The sequence below is a fragment of the Pelophylax lessonae genome, assembly GCF_965119305.1.
Source record: "Pelophylax lessonae genome assembly, chromosome: 3".
Classification (NCBI taxonomy): Eukaryota; Metazoa; Chordata; class Amphibia; order Anura; family Ranidae; genus Pelophylax; species Pelophylax lessonae.
In genome coordinates, this window is record NC_138770.1 from 112,369,486 (window position 1) to 112,387,702 (window position 18,217).

At 42.9% G+C, this 18,217-nt stretch overlaps 1 protein-coding gene across 1 annotated transcript in view; it reads right to left on the minus strand.

Annotated features, from left to right (window-relative positions):
- LOC309550105 (adhesion G protein-coupled receptor F5-like) overlaps nucleotides 1-14,051 on the minus strand; it is a gene marked incomplete at its 5' end in the record, with an annotated part of 389,437 nt that extends 375,386 nt beyond the window's left edge. The window contains one exon of the mRNA XM_082250562.1: nucleotides 13,950-14,051. Within this exon, the coding sequence (XP_082106688.1) occupies nucleotides 13,950-14,051 (102 nt within the window). The remainder of the gene's footprint in view (nucleotides 1-13,949) is intronic.
- Nucleotides 14,052-18,217: the final 4,166 nt, after the last annotated feature.

Below are 18,217 nucleotides of genomic sequence, written 5' to 3' on the forward strand. Positions count from 1 at the left end.
ATGACATGGTTCCAGTAATCCATGTCCTTAGTTTGCTTGTCTTCAGCAAACTATTATTGCGGGCTTTCTTGTGCATTATCTTTAGAAGAGGCTTCCTTCTGGGATGACAGCCATGCAGACCAATTTGATGCAGTGTGCAGCGTATGGTCTGAGCACTGACCGACTGACCCCCCCCCCCCCCGACCCCTTCAACCTCTGCAGCAATGCTGGCAGCAGTCATACGTCTATTTTCCAAAGACAACCTCTGGATATAACCCTGAGTATGTGCACTCAACTTCTTTGGTGGACTGTGGCAAGGCCTGTTCTGAGTGTAACCTGTCCTGTTAAGCCGCTGTATGGTCTTGGCCACCGTGCTGTAGCTCAGTTTCAGGGTCTTGGCAAACTTCTTATAGCCTAGGCCATCTTTATGTAGAGCAACAATCCTTTTTTTAGATCCTCAGAGAGTTCTTTGCCATGAGGTGCCTTGTTGAACTTCCAGTGACCAGCATGAGAAAATGAGAGTGATAACACCAAACCTAACGCACCTGCTCCCCATTCACACCTGAGACCTTGTAACACTAACGAGTCACATGACTCCGGGGAGGGAAAATGGATAATTGGGCCCAATTTGGACATTGTCACTGTTAGCTCAAATCTCGTCAGGAGGCAATTTAAAAGATGATATACGGCCCTTCAGTGGCTAACCCCCCCCTAGATAGTGAATTTCCCCTCATCCAGCTGGGAGTTGTGACGACACATAGCACTCAAACTTAGCGCAGACACAACTGATTTTATTGCAAGTTTCGCTCATATTTAAGGCACGTTTTGAGCGGGAAAGACTGCTCCAAACTGGTTTACAATTTACCGGTCAATTTGACAATAGAACATGTCTCACAGAAACAGTACATGAAAGGCTTTTGTTTTCTCTATGCATCTGTGTCAATATGAGGTATCTTGTATCTGAATCTGTGTTTTGTGGCAGAGTCCCCCCGTCTGTATTCAGTTGTCATGTGTTAATGCAAGCAATTGTCAAATGTGTTTAGGTGGTGTCAGTAATTTCCATGCGCAGACTTAACCCTGTCAAGTGTCCAAATGAATGAATGAAAAGGTGTTTAACATGTCGTCTAAATGCAAACCACAGCTGTCTGATGTTCAGGGCCGTATGAATGAGTGTCAGTCTGGCTCGTTACTATGTAAATGCAAGGGCCCACATTTCATCATAAAATGGGCATAAACTGAAATATATATGAAATATAATAAGGCATGTTAATACAATCTAAAACCAAACCTTTGATCCCAACTTTATTCATAACGGTGGGATCACTTAGAGTCTGTAAATAGCACTATGTGCCCTCCTGGGATATATGTCCAACTATGAATGAGCTGGACATTCTTGACATACCTGGGTTATGTTATTGTATGAGTGCATGTCATATTATTGGTAACTAACTTGCACAAAACAGGTGACATTATATTCCAAGGTGTATGTAGGCTGGTGACTTGGTTGTGTGCACATATGGATATAACTTCTTAGAATTCTATCAAATCAAAACAGATATGTTCAATGGGGAGGGCCATAGCTTGCAAGAATCCATGGCCTGAAAAATCCAAACTCCATATTATTGCAATAAAGTCACTACAAATCGACCCTGGCAGCACATACTACCTTTTGACTATAGCATGTGAATTTTCAACATCTCCTAAAGCCTTTGCCAGGAAAGGGCAAAAATAAACTCCCAAATTCAATGGGAGGAAAAAATTCCCTTTCGACCCTCCTTTCAACAGAGCGGTCAGACTAAATCCCTGGCGGCTACAACGTAAAACAATGTCCTTTGTGTCCAATAGGCTTGACTTCGACTGTAAAGTGGAGACATGAATGTCTCGTGTCTCTCTCTTTTCCTGGGGTGAGCAAGGGCAAAATGAGGAGAGGTTCTCGGGGTGGTGAGCACATGTTGCAAGTAACCAAACAGTGGCTACTAGTGCTCAGCTTGCTACAAAGCGTACCACTGTTGCACGAATGCGAAGTCTTCCAGGAGTAGGGGTGTCCGTTGGCATTGTACCAATGCGTCTGTCTAGATCCAGCTGGAATTTGTCTGGTGCTCGTCACAATCTCCGGTAAGTTGTCTGGTGCTCGTCACAATCTCCAATAATTCGTCTGGTGCTCGTCACAATCTCCAGTCATTCATCTGGTGCTCGTCACAATCTCCAGTCATTCGTCTGGTGCTCGTCACAATCTCCAGTCATTTGTCTGGTGCTCGTCACAATCTCCAGTCATTCGTCTGGTCCAGGGGTGGGGCTTCCGTCTGTCTCCAGGCTTGAATGGGTGGGTTGGTGCACCTGTTGGCAAACGAAATGAGAGCGAAATATCACGATAATCACTGTTCAATTTTTTCAATTAATTCTGCCACATATTCCTCTTGCACAACCTCTAAAAATGAGAATTTGGACTCATGGGGTTGGGACGGGTCTGGAGTCATTCTGACTTCAGCAAGAATAGCAGGTAAGTACAGAGACAAGAATGCAAGTTTTACAAGAATGGCAGGAGTATATTGCGGCACAGGGCTTCTGGCCTACAGGCAGGCAGCAAAAATAAATGCTAGTAAAAACTACTCGCAGCACTGGGGTTTAGGGCCTACAGGAAGGCAGGTAATTTTAAGACAGGAAGGATACCTAATGGCACTGTTTTGGGAGAACACAGCATGTCTACGCATGCAACAATGGTGAGGGCCCTTGGAGGGGTTTAACTGCCTTGTATTCCTCCAAAGGTGGAGATGGGTTGGCTTGCAGTCCTCTGACTCACCCAAGCAGGCAGCTACCTAGAACTGAGAATCCCTTGCATGGCTAAGATGCTGTGATCACTGAACAGCAGGGAGTGAAATTCAAGCTGTCTTGTGTACATGGACACATAAAGACACACAAAACAGCTAGAAGTAAGTACTCATGCAAACATAAATTTATAAGAGATTGCACAGTTTGCTCAGTGACACCAAGCAGGAAACTGAAAACAAATAGCCTTGGAGACACAGGATCTGACTTCAAGGACCATTTATATGCAAAGCCTGGGCAATGAGTCACCTTTGAATGAAAAGAGATGGCTTGGCAACTAATTGAATTCACCGCAGGAGGTTACCTTTAAAATTTTAAATCTTTAACAATATCAAAGTAGTAACATATCAAAGTAGTAACGCTGGCATAAATTCATTATAATTCTTAGCACACTATCAACAAGTCATCCAATTCCATCCTTTTTTTTTTTTTTTTTTAATATCCTAAAAGAAAACTTAATTATCTGAGGCATAGCACGTCATTAATGCCAGAGCTCATATATGTCAAATTAGAACACATCAAATATCTAACGCCCATAAAAACAGTCTAATCAATCAGAAAAAAAACAATTTGTAAACAATACTCCCATAAGGTTGAGTTGTTGTTGAAGGCTATGATTGTTCGTTCTGAAAGTCTCAAATTAAACTTATCTGAGGAATAAGCATCAAGAAAGGTTTAGTAACAAAACATTTTACTTTTCCTCCTAAAAATAAACCAACGGTTAGAGGAATTTAGCATACAGTAAGCATGTCAAACATTTTCCTTCCTAACAGTGCACTTCTCTAATACCAAAATTTGTTGACGTCAAATTAATTATTACCACGTGGATTTCTATATATTTCTTATATTATGGTATACCATAAACTTAAAGAAAAAAATTATTATTGTTCACCAAGGTTAAAAAATGAGCAGCTCAAAAATAAACATTAGTAATTTCACATATGGATACAAGAACCCATACGTCACCATCACCATTCTTCTCACCCATTTGGAACATCCTTCAAAACTGTTTTTTTTTTCTACAAAAGCAACACTGATAGTTAATTTGTATGACAATATAACTGTTTACAGTTCCTTTTGCAGTTACCTGTGTCACAGACAGGAGAGGGGGTAGGGGGGGGGGTTTGTTTGCTAAAAAGGCACCAGAAAATATATATATATTTTTTTTTTAAAAAAGTCAGTGATAAAGAAAGAAAAGTCGGTGACACAAAACCTTAATGATAAAAGTTCAAAATTGCTTACGATTTTTAAGGATAGAAATACAATTTTAGTCCTTAAGGTCACACTTTACACACCAAATATATATTTCCTTGCTTCTAAAAGCTGCCATGACCAGCATAGTACGGATTTGTTACCTTTTTCGTGGCAAAATCACATCACTTTAAAACATAAGTAATAAACACAAAACAAATTATTATGCAACCAGTATTCATTCAGTGTTATGAAATGCTTTGCTGATACAGCACCTTTAGGAACAGTGTTAAAACGAACACAACATAACGAATCATGGATCTAAGGTTGCCCATACACAATACAATTTTCATACAATTTTCCTAAACGTAAATTTCATCATTTTTTTCTGGATTACCTTGAGAATTTCCCATTATCTAAGCTCAGAATACAAAGTGAGATCAGCTGAGTTTGAAGGTTTATATATATATATATATATATATATAGGGATGGTGAGGTCAGTATTTAGACTTTATTGGAAAACCTAGTTTCCCAACTTATGTGGTTTCCTGCGACTCTCTAATCAGATTTATATACATCCAACTTATGGTTTTCTGTTAACTATCCTTGGTGGGCAAGTGTATACCTTCAAGCTCAGCTTAATATCACATACAATCTCCACATAAATCTATACAATGGCATGCAATCTTATATCGACTAAAAATACACTATACAGCAAATATAAAAGTTTTAGAGGGAGAATTCACTATCACACACAGTACTGCTTCGTAAACGGGTTTCGGACCCTGGGATATCAGACCCCATCTTATCTTCGGGGCTTCAGGCCCTGGAGTATCAGACCCCATCTCATCTTTGGGAATATCAGATTCCCGGGAGGTGCTAAAATTAGCGGTTAACTGGGTACCGTTTATCTGCTCTGACAGTATTGGGTAGTAATAACAATAATAAAAAATATAATTACTTACCCAATACTGTGTTTTGGCAGATCCAACTTTCTGACATCAAACTGTTAGCTCAAATCTCGTCAGGAGGCAATTTAAAAGATGATATACGGCCCTTCAGTGGCTAACCCCCCCCCTAGATAGTGAATTTCCCCTCATCCAGCTGGGAGTTGTGACGACACATAGCACTCAAACTTAGCGCAGACACAACTGATTTTATTGCAAGTTTCCCTCATATTTAAGGCACGTTTTGAGCGGGAAAGACTGCTCCAAACTGGTTTACAATTTACCGGTCAATTTGACGATGAACATGTCTCACAGAAACAGTACATGAAAGGCTTTTGTTTTCTCTATGCATCTGTGTCAATATGAGGTATCTTGTATCTGAATCTGTGTTTTGTGGCAGAGTCGCCTCGTCTGTATTCAGTTGTCATGTGTTAATGCAAGCAATTGTCAAATGTGTTTAGGTGGTGTCAGTAATTTCCATGCGCAGACCTAACCCTGTCAAGTGTCCAAATGAATGAATGAAAAGGTGTTTAACATGTCGTCTAAATGCAAACCACAGCTGTCTGATGTTCAGGGCCGTATGAATGAGTGTCAGTCTGGCTTGTTACTATATAAATGCAAGGGCCCACATTTCATCATAGAATGGGCATAAACTGAAATATATATGAAATATAATAAGGCATGTTAATACAATCTTTCAGTCACTTAGGGGTGTACTCACTTTTGTTGTCAGCGGTTTAGACATTAATGGCTGTGTGTTGAGTTATTTTGAGGGGACAGCAAATTTACACTGTTATACAAACTGTACACTTACTACTTTACATTGTAGCAAAGTGTCATTTCTTCAGTGTTGTCACATGAAAAGTTATAATAAAATATTTAATAAATGTGAGGGGTGTACTCACTTTTGTGAGATACTGTATATACGTGACCCTAAAAGTCAAACTGCTACAGGGTAGTTGCGAAGTGGTTAAACAAGCCATCTGTGCCCTCTCTAGCTGTGTGCAGTATGAAGTAATTCATCCTCAAAGACCCTCAAAGATCACAGCAGAGACTCTGAAATTAGTTTCTAACAGCCTTGAGAGATCTGCCGTGTGTCTCATGGGCATAGCTGTAAAGGGGCCATACAGCATGTAAGGCCTGTACACACGATACGAAAATCAGAAGCAAAATTTCGTCCGACTAGCAATCTGCCGATTTTTGGATTGTTAGTATAGTGCTTTCGACAGCCGAATATGAATTTTCGGATGACAAAAACTGGATGTGCAGGCTATAAATTTTTATCGTACGTCAACACACTCAAGTAACCACTTGAGCTCCTGATGATGATATAGCACTGCACTACTTTTAGCTGGTAATTGCGCGGTTATGCAAGGCTTTACCCAAAAGAAATTGATATTTTATTCTTTCACAAATAAAGATTTCTTTGGTGGTATTTAATCACCACTGGGTTTTTTTAATTTATATTTTTTATAAATTAAAAGACCAAAAATTTAGAAAAAAAAACAATATTGCTATAAAACATATAAAATAAAGGCTATAAAATATATCCAATAAAACATTTTTTAAAAATCGAAATTCTTCATAAATACAGTATACGGTCAGGAAGCGGTTAATTTACAGGAATTTCATCTCACTTCCTGTTTTTGGCTATGAGCTTTTGTTTTTCAGGGAAATCTCCCCAATAGGACACAAAAAATGCTGACAGGAGTCATAAACCGCCCTTACTCTATTCAAATTTAAAACAAAAAGTTCTACTTTAAAACTCCTGATGGGTTTTTTACTGCTATCCATTAAAACAAGCAGTTTAAGTACCTCAGTTTATCTTAAAATCTTCCTCTCGCAGTCCTGGTACAGCAGAGCTAAGACTGGGGGAGGAATAAACAGCACAGCACATCAGTCTTCTGCTTCTCTTTCCACTGTCCATTCACTTTGTGGGGGAGGGACAGGACTTTGAAGTGTTACTGAAGTGCAATAGTGTAAAACCAGCTTCCCTATCCCTGTGCAGGTAACACAGCTTTTGTATACAGTATGTATTACATCTTTGTATTTAGATGTTTACCTGGAGTTCTGTAAATGCTGTAATATAGGCCATGTAATATTAATGTAGCTGGGATGGGACTACTTTTATAAATATGCAGACTTTTCATTGTTGTTGGAATTGTTCCTGTACCCCTTTAATGCTGATTTCAAATGGGATCGTCATCTGGCAGGAAGTGGAAGATTGGGATTGTGGGAGCTGTAGTTTCTTGCAGAGAGCTGATCATTGTTTGGATTGCTGAGGAAACTATCTTCCCAGGAGGCAAAGGGGGAGCAGAGCATCATGTGAGAATTCATAAAACTATCTGCGCCACAGACTGAAAACTCTCTTGCTCCTGGGACCCATCGCGTGCACACCAGCCTGCTGAGTGTGTGACTGACAGCAGCCTGCGGCCTAGTGCACGAGGCTTGACCAGCTCGCAGAAGTCAGCCTCAGCAGAGCGGATGCTGGTCATTGTACTGTGGATGCTTTGGCAGTATAGCTGAGAGAGAGAGTGGAGGTGGGTTGAACATCCTGAGGTGACAGAGCGCAGCCAGCTTCCAGACGCCGGAGCATGGGAGATCACATCGCCTGTTCCACAGGGCCCTCACAGACAGACATCCGAGTCAGAGAGAGGGTGCCTGCGCTGGCCCAGACCGCAAGTAATACATCACATCTTAGCACTGAACACAGACATTGCAACAGACACGAATTCCCTTAGGATTACAATTTAACATCTGGATCTGTTTGTTATCTTGAACCACAGTAGAAACTATTTATGAGCTCCAACTGCCGGTGAAGAACCTAGCAAGGCCTTGCTAGAGGGAGGGACATTGGTGCACAGCAGCTCTTAAAGGGGACATGTTCTAGATATACTACCATATCTTTACGCAGAATATTAACATCATACAGTAGCTTAGCTGAGAGTTCTTCCTTAAACTTGAGTACTGCTTTATTGTAGTAGAGAATATCAATATACTTGCCAAGTATAGAGTATTGTGTTGAACATTGTTCCCTGCTATAATACCATTCTGTTTACCTGTTGTTTCTGTGTCAGTCTTGTTGAACCCTGACAGTTTATACGGGGTTTAGCTGACTGACATAATTTCACTTGTTTATTCACTGAGTAAAAGTCAAAACTCATTTGTACTGTGTCAGTGTGCTTCTTAACTAATTTAAGACCGGAAGGATTTGCCCCCTTCCTGACCAGGCCCTATTTTGCGATTCGGCACTGCGTTACTTTAGCGGACAATTGCGCGGTCGTGCGAGGCTGTAACCAAACAAAATTTACGTCCTTTTTTTCTCACAAATAGAGATTTCTTTTGGTGGTATTTAATCAGCTGTTAGATTTTTATTTTTTGCGCTATAAACAAAAAAATAGCGACAATTTTGTAAAAAAAAAAACAGTATTTTTCACAATCTGCAATAAGCGTATTTTTGATTGGTTTGTGCAAAAGTTATTGCGTCTACTAACTACGGGAAAGATTTATGTCATTTGTATATTTTTATTTATTTTTTTACTAGTAATGACGGCGATCTGCAATTTTTTGCGGGACTGCGACATTGCAGCAGACAGATCGGACCCCTAACTGACATTTTTGACACTTTTGGAGGTACCAGTGACAATACTACAGTAATCAGTACTAAAAAATATGCACTGTTACTGTAATAATGCCATTGGCAGGGAAGGGGTTAACCCAGTGGGTGATCAAGGGGTTAAATGTGAGCCTAGGGGAGTGATTCTAACTGTGGGGGGGCATGGCTTCTGAAATGACCATAGAAACATGTGATCCTATATAGCAGGATCACATGATCTCTTTGATCAACCTAGGGAGAAGAACGGTCAGCTGTGTTTACAACAGCTGACCGTCCTTCTCTCTCAGCGGGGAACGATCGCGGGTGTCAGGCGGCAATCGGAGCTGCCTGACACAAGCATCGGCTTCCTCACTGACGAGCGAAGGGTGGGAGCTCACCGCTGACGGTGTGCGCTCGCCCCTAGACTCCCGAGAGTGAGCGCCATACATACATGTACGGCGATTCGCCCAGTAGCGGCTGCTGCCCCAATACATCTGCTGCGGGCAGTCGTAAAGTGGTTAAAGGTGTATACACAATGTCTGAACATAGGGTGTCAGGTGGGCTGGACGGTAGTGCACAGTAGTGCTGAAGAACACCCATTACCCAGCAACCCCCAAGGGGGTAGTGCTACATTAGGAAAAAAGAATGATAGGAAATAAGAGGGAAGCCTGTTTTATGGCACCCCCACCCCCCTCCCCTCATGGAATCATGGCAACAGCAGGTTTCCAGGTTCCCCCTGCATCCTTTATTTGTGAGGGGAAACAAGTGAGGGAAAAGTCAGATGACCTTTCAGAAAATTCTAGAAGGGTCTTGGGACCCTCTACATATATATAGGGTGAGGTGAGCTGTCAGGGAACAACGCCTGTGAGCTCCCCACCAGTTTTGTTGCGGCCTTTTTAAGTGGTGGGTCACTTCGTTAGCAAAGGAGGCGGTTGTTTGAAAAATTCAGTTTTATGGATGCGGCTCAAGTCATAGTGAATGGGGGTTTTTTTGTGGTCTTTTTCTTTTATAATGAAGTGATAATGTGTGTTTATTTATTTAAAGTGTTAGTTCACCATTACAGAAAATCTGTAAAGGTGACCTAACACTGGACCCCACCACACCCAGTCCCCGCTGTACTTACCTCCCACAATCCTGAGCTGTCAAGACTCCCACTAGCCCCGGTCCTGGAATTTGAAAGCCCCACTACTTTCTCTCCTCTCTGTCCCATGTTGCAAATACGGACCAGACAGATTCTGATTGGTCAGCGGCATCCATGTGACAGCTCAAGATCAGGTGAGGTAAGTACAGCGAGGGCCAGAGGGGTGGGAAGGTGGTCCAGTGTTAGGTCACTTTTACAGATTTTCTGTAAAGGTGAACTAACACTTTAAAGTATAAGTTCACCTTTGGGAACATGTTACATGTTCCATCTGATTTTAGGGTGGAACATGTACAATAACACGTTTCCAGTGCTGCAGCCACTCCCCACTGCCCCCCCCCCCCAGTATGGAGAGAAGTTTCCCGCACTAGCTGTCACTTTTTGGAAACAATGCGTCCGTGCGGGGCTCCACCCACACGGTCACGTCATTCATACACACAGCTTTGTGTGTCAATGAACTACAAGTCCCAACATCCTTAGTGGCTGTCAGATTGTAGCATAGCTCCCAACTGTCCTTGATTTCGAGGGACTGTCCCTCATTCGGGACAAAGTCCCTCTGTCCCTCTTTCCTCATTTGTCCCTCATTTTGGTCTGATCTATATGGTTTAGTATATAAAATGCACTACTTATCTATCAAAAAATGTTTCCCAGTGCTAAATCTTTCATCCAATTTCTAAATTTCTGCATTTGTAAATTCCAAAAGCCAATATAAAGGAATAGTAGTGGTAAAACAAAGGACTTGTGGATTCAACCAATCATTTTTTTTTTTTACCACGTGATTGCTCCGTCCAATGACGGAGTGATCACTTGTCAACAAACCGACGCATGACCGGTTAATTTCTCACCTCTGTTTGCACACTGTACTCAGTGATTGATACAGCGTGTGAGGAGAGGAGAGAAACTGCAGCTGCACCCATCCTCTACCTCCTCCATACCCCAAATATGCCCATCTGTGCCTCATCCATGCCGCATCCATGCTTCATCCGTGCCTCATTCATCCCACATCCATGCCACATCCATGTCCATCCGTGCCACATCCATGGCACATCTGTACCCACCCATACCACCTCAGTGCTAATCCATGGCTCACCCATGCCACATCCGTGCTCATCCATGCCACATCAGTGACCATACATGCCACGCCAGTGCTCACCCGTGCCTCACCCATGCCACGTCAGTGCTCATCCATGCCACGTCAGTGCTCATCTGTGCCCAGTCCATGCCACGCCAGTGCTTATCCATGCCACATCAGTGATCCTCCAATGCTACACTCATGCCAAGTCAGTGCTCATCCATGCCACATCCATGCCACATCAGTGGTCATTGGTGCCACATCCATGCCACGTCAGTGGTCATCTGTGCCACGTCCATGCCATGTCAGTGGTCATCTGTTCCTCATGTATGCCACGTCAGTGCTCATCCGTGCCACATCCATGCCATGTCAGTGGTCATCTGTTCCTCATCCATGCCATGTCAGTGCTCATCCGTGCCACATCCATGCCACGTCAGTGCTCATCCATGCCACGTCTGTACTTATCCATGCCACATCCAGGCCACGTCAGTGCTCATCCGTGCCACATCCATGCCATTTCAGTGCTAATCTGTGCCACATCAATGCCATGTCAGTGGTCATTTGTGCTACATCTATGCCACGTAAGTGCTCATTCGTGCCACATCTATGCCACGTCAGTGCTCATCTGTGCCACACCAGTGCTTATCCGTGCCACATCCATGCCATGTCAGTGCTCATCCGTACCACATCAGTGCTCATCCTTGCCACATCATTGCTCATCCATGGCACATCAGTGCTCATCCATGCCACATCAGTGCCACTACAGTACTTATCAGTGCCCTACAGTGCCTCACAAAATTGTAATGGGAAGTCAGGAAATGACAGTGCTCCCTGCATGTTGGGCCTCTCTATGTGGCCATGCTGTTTAAAAGTATCACACAAGATGTATTGTATTGTGAATGAGTAGCAGAATGTATTTTGGGGTGTAGCTGTCAGTATGCAAAAACTGTGTGTGAGAAATAACTTTGTAATATGACCGTTTTGTAAAAAAAAAAAAAAAAAATCTTTTTTTTTGCAAAGCATTGTGGAAAAAAATTACAACTTAAAAAAACTCACCATGCCTCTTACTAAATACCTTGAAATGTCTACTTTCCAAAAAGGGGTAATTTGGGGTGTATTTGTACTTTCCTGGCTTGTTAGGGTCTCAAGAAATGAGATAGGCCGTCAGTACATCAGGTGTGATCAATTTTCAATAATTGGCACCATAACTGGTAGACTATATAACCTTCACAAATACCAAAACATGTATACTTATTTGGGTTAATTTTACTAAAGATATGTAGCAGTATAAATTTTGGCCAAAGCTTATGAGTACAAATTACTAAATTTGCAAAATTTTAAAACCAAAACAAAGAAAAATGCATTTTTTTTACAACATTTTTGGTCTTTTTTTAATTTAAAGCGCAAAAAAATACAAAACTCAGTGATGATAAAATACCACCAAAAGGAAGCTCTGTTTGTGTGAAAAAAGGACAAAAATTTCATATGGGTACAGTGTTGCATGAGTAATTGTCATTCAAAATGTGAGAACACTGAATGCTGAAAATTGGTCTGGTTAGGAAGGGGGTTTACGTGCCCAGTGGTTAAGTGGTTAAGGGGGCATGTTGGGGGGGGGGGTGTCCTATGCCTACATACTTTTGCTAATAGGTGTCCCTCATTCCCATCTCAAAAGTTGAGAGGTATGTTGTAGTTTGTAATGGAGCGCTAAGCAGCAACATGGATCTTTACCTCCCCCTCAGTACAAGCACCTCTCCCACAGTTAGTAAGCACTCCCTAGGAACACATTTAACCCTTTGATTGCCCCTGATGTGAACCCCTTCCCTGTCAAGTGTCATTAGTGCAGTGGCAGTGCATATTTTTAACACTGATCACTGTATTAGCATCACTGGTCCCCAAAAAGTGTCAGTTATGTGTGCGCCCCAATATCACAGTCCTGTTATAGGTCGCTGATTACCGCCATTACTAGTAAAACATTTTTTTTTAAAAATCCCATAGTTTGTAGACACTAAAACTTTTGAGAACCATCCAATACACTTTTTGGGATTTCTTTTTACCAAAAATATGTAGAAGAATACATATTGGCCTAAAATGATGAAGAAATAAGATTGTTTAGATTTTTTTTATTGAGTATGTTTTATAGCAGAAAATAAAAAAATATTGTTTTTTTTTAAATTTTTTCAAAATTGCGTTTTTTTTATTTCAGGTGCAAAAAACAAAACTGCAAAAGTGATCAAATACCACCTAAAGAAACCTCTGTTTGTGGGGAAAAGGACATTAATTGTATTTGGGTACAGCGTCGCACGATCGCGCAATTGTCAGTTAAAGTAATGCAGTGCCTTATTGCATAAAAAGCCTGGTCCTGAAGGGGGGTAAACCTCCTGGAGCTGAAGTGGTTAATGTTATATTTATTTCTTGCTTGCTGCCTACAATCCCATACATAATCCTACCATTTGGCCTCATTCACATAGAGTGATTATAACCATGCCCCATGCAGGGCCATGTTTTACCGACACAGGGATACTCAGGTGTTACGTTCACTCCTGTGCTGGCAGTAGCACTGTTGTCTATTTGGTCTGGTGTAAAGCCCTGAACGCACCCTGGGTGCACCCAAATAGATGTCACATTGGGAGCAGGGACTGTGTCTGTGCAGACGCTGTGTCCTAATTGAAAGCTATGGGACTGCCTCATGGGAATGCACGCAACATCTGTGCATCCCTGTGGCTGGTAAAAACGGCCCTGCACTGGCCGTGGATGTAATTGCCCCATGTGAAAGAGGCCTTTTCCTGTAAGGCTTCCTTTCACACAGGGTGTACAAAACCATACACCCATGCAGGGCCGTGTGTTTTCGCACAGGGATGCACAGGTGTTCCATGCTGGATAGTGGCTGTGTCCCATGTGGATGCAGGTACATGCCAGTTCCCGAACTTTCACTGCCTGCATTCTGGGACTCTACACACAGTTGTCATATTGGGACACAGTGGCTGTGTCCATGCAGCCTCTGCATCCCATTTGACATCAATGGGACTGCCTGCACAGGGATGCATGGAACACTTGTGCATCCCCAGACAAGTAAACATGGACTTTCACACAGAAATACAGTATCATACTCCCTGTGTGAATGAGGCCTAATAATGTTATTTTTTCTTCTAGTGACCGGTTGTGACAAACACATACAACATGTTATTTGTATTGTTCACTTACAGCTTGTGCTAAAAGGTCTTGAAAATCTTTCTCCGATAAGCTGCTGGATGTTTGCCATGACAGACATAAAAATAGGTACAAAATTGATGGTAGTGCTGTCATTCTGTTGTAGGTTGCTGAAACAAAAGAGAAATGTATTACAATAATGAAGGGCTGATCGTGAAACCCAATGAAAGTGTTTTTTTATCATTGCTTAGTAAATGAAGAGAGTTCATTTACCTTTGAGAACAAGGCCTCGTCCACTTGGGCCTACTTTTTAGGCTTCAACTATAAACACAATATTTTACAATGTATCTTTTCATTCTTTTAGATCAAAGGAATGAACTTCCCTCTGTAAGTGAGGGCAGTTTAACCTCTAAGCCCTAAGGCCCCTTTCACACTTGCCGCTCAATTGGCGGACTCCCTTTTTCTCAGCGGGGGATCCGCCCATCCCCCGCTGAGCAGACGGATGGCATCTCTGTCTCTGCGCTATGTACAGAGACAGAGCTGTCAGGTCCCCGCTGTTCTCTATGGGGTAATCGGATGAGAACGGACCGCCTGTCCGTTCTCATCCGATCCCATTCAATCCGATCCACCAGACGGATGGAAAATAGGGTTTCCATCCGTCCGGATTTGACAGACAGGATCGGATCGGATGTCAGCGGAGACATATCTCCGCTGATATCCGATGCCCCATAGTGATGCATGGGGCATCCATTCAGATCCGCCTGAAAAACTGACAGGTGGATCTAAACGGTCCGCAAGTGTGAAAAGGGCCTAAGCTTTTTTCTGACACTTGTTGCTTACAAGTTAAAATCAGTATTTTTTGCTAGAAAATGAACCCCCAAACATTATATATATATTTTTTTAGCAGAGACCCTTTTATGTCACACTGTATTTGCGCAGAAGTCTTTCAAAAGCAGCTTTTTGAGAAAAAATACACTTTAATGAATTTTAAAAAAAAATAAACAGTAAAGTCAGCCCAATTTTTTTGTATAATGAAAAAGATGATGTTACCCTCGAGGATGGTGATCTTTTTCTAAGCAAAAAAATTGTGATTCTCATTTTATCCAGAGTTATGCAGCTCTACGTATCAGATGCGTGATCCAGCACAGAGAGGCTGCTTTGCTTGTATTTGTAGATGAGACGGTTGACAAGTGGTTATTTTCATGCCGAATCATCTTTTATGGAGACTTTCTATCTTTTTACTTGCTCTAAATTACAGACAGCAACAAATCTGAGACCCCAGCTGAATTATATATTTGGGATGATAGCGAGAAATAGATTTTTTATTAGCTATTACAAGCTAATTACAAGCTTTTTTCTGAAAATAACACCACAGAGAAGAAATTAGAAAGTGTACAGTAAATAATCTTTACATTAAACACACTACTCTTAGACCAAAATCTTAATTTTACCCATCTCATGTCAAGGTGATCTTTTATCAAAGCTTTTTTGGGTACTTCACGGTTTTCACGGCTTATTTATGGGGGGTTTTATATTTAGGGAGGTCACTGGTGGGAGATGAAAGGCGGTGAATGGGGATTGACAGGAAGGACCTTGGAGGTTGCAATATATGGACCCTCCCAGTACTCGTGTCAGGGTGCCAGAAAATCAGACCACAAGGAGATGCAGGTAAAATAAAGCAGTTTATTGGAGAAAACAACAATAAATGCACAGCAAGAGTGAGGAGCGAGATCAGGAATGAGCTGGGGTCGAGTCCAGAAGCGGGTAGTCATCCAAGGGGATGACCAAGGGCATAGGCCACTGGGTTAACCTTACGGAAGATGCAATAAAGGACCAACAAAATGGGGTGCCAATTTTGGAGAGGGCACCCTGGGGTTAGGATTAAGGGTCGACAACCACACCCTCTCCCCCACCCGGTACGAAGGAGCAGATAAACGTCTCCGGTTCGCCTGGAGCTTCTGACGCTGTGCACAGACCCGTAAAGACTCTTGAATCTGCACCCAAGAGGAAGGGAGGACACAAAGATGATCCTCCACAGCCAGGATGTCCTGTGACGACATTATGGGTTGGAACCCATAATTGGCTATGAATGGAGATATTCCAGGAGACAAGTTGATGGCAGAGTTCCTGGCAGGCTCCACCCAGGGTAGCAGATCAACCCAATTGTCCTTATGGTAAGAGATAAAGCAGAAGAGAAATTGCTCCAGAGCTTGGTTGGAATGCTTAGCGGCACCATTGGACTTCAGATGGTAGGCCGAGGAGAAGGAGAGTCGAATACCCAACTGGGAGCAAAAGGGAACCTAGAGACAAACTGGCTATCATGGTCCTTAGGCAACCTCTGTAAACGGAAGACCTCCCTGGCAAACACAGAGGCAAGCTCCTGAGCGGTAGGCAGCTTCTTAAAACGGAACACAGTGGCACATCTTGGAGAACCGGTCGAGAACCATGAGGATAACCGTATAACCTTGAGACATGGGAAGTTCCACAATAAAATCTATGGCCAGGTGAGACCAGGGACACTCCCCATTGGGAATGGGATGCAGTAGGCCCAAGGGAAGGTGCCAAGGATATTTGTTCTGGGCACAGATCCAACAAGCAGCCACATATGCAGCAGCATCAGTGCGAAGAAACAGCCACCAGAACTGACAGGGAAACAGCCCAGGACATCTGGTTCTTACCAGGATGACCAGCAGTCTTGGAATTGTGGTACGTGCGCAGCAGTCTGATGCGCAACCCGACAGGTACAAAACATTTGCCAGCAGGTCTCTCTGTGGGAGCATCAGGTTGAGCAGCCAAGATCTGCTCCCCAAAAGGGGAGGTTAAGTTGGTGCGGATGGCAGCCAGGATATGATCTGAAGGTATGACCGGTGTCGTCACAGAGTCCTCCCTGGACAACTCAGAATACTGGCAAGACAAGGCATCAGCCTTAACATTCTTGGAGCTGGGCAAATAGGAAACCACATAGTTAAAACGAGACAAGAATAGTGCCCATCTGGCCTGATGGGGCTTGAGTCTCTTGGCCTCCGAGAGATACCTCGGAACTACAGAACCTTTGAGCGAGTGTCTCCACTCTTTGAGAGCCAGGATAATGGCAAGTGCTCTCTGTCTCCAATCTCATAATTACCATCAGCTGGAGACAGCTTCTTGGAGTAGAACTCACAAGGAAGTAAGGGTCCATCAGGTGTCTGACGCTGAGACAGGAGGGCGCCTTCTCCCGTCTCAGAGGCATCCACCTCAAGGACAAAGGGCAAACCAGGATTGGGATGAGACCAAATAGGAGCTGAAGCAAAAGCAGACTTGGCCTCGAAAGCTTGGATGGCAGCAGGCTTCCAATTGTGGGAATCGCTGCCCTTGGTCAGATCAGAGATAGGTAGAAAAAGTTCCTGATAAAATTCTGATAGTAGTTGGCAAACCCAAGGAAACGCTGAATGGAATGGAGACCACTGGGGCAGGGCCATTGTAGAACAGCCGAAACCTTCTGAGGGTCCATGGAGAACCCTTCAGCTGAAATTATGTAGCCCAAGAAGGCAACCTGAGACAAGTGGAATTCACATTTCTCGAGCTTACTGAAAATCCCATTCTCATGTAACTGTTGCAGCATCCGTCTGACATCCAGGTAGTGTGAGTCAACGGAGTCTGAGTAAATCAAGATGTCGTCCAAATAAGCTACCATGCATTGCTGCAACATATCATGAAAGGCATCATTGATGAACTCCTGGAAGACAGTGGGTGCATTGCACAAGCCAAAGGAAATAACCAGAGATTCGTAATGACCAATTCTGGTATTAAACGCAGTCTTCCACTCGTTGCCCTCCTTGATCCTTATGAGGTCTTACTAGGGGGGGAAACCTCTGGGTGAATCTAAGATGGAAAAGGACCTGGGGGTACTAGTGGACAACAGGCTTGGCAGTGGCATGCAATGTCAACAGAATACTGGCATGTATAAAAAAGGGGATTTACTCCAGAGATAAAGAGATTATTCTCCCACTCTACAAGACTCTGGTCCGGCCACATCTGGAGTATGCTGTCCAGTTCTGGGCACCGGTCCTCAGGAAGGATGTGCTGGAACTGGAGAGAGTCCAGAGAAGGGCAACAAAAATAATTAGGGGAATGGAGGGCATCAGCTATGAGGAAAGACTACAAGCACTGAACTTATTCTCTCTGGAGAAGAGATGCTTGAGGGGGGATATGATATCAATGTACAAATACTGTACTGGCGACCCTAGCATAAGGAACAAACTTTTTAGAGAAAGGGAATACAATAAGACACGTGCCCACTCACTAAAACTAGAGGAAAAACAGTTTAACCTTAAAATACGTAA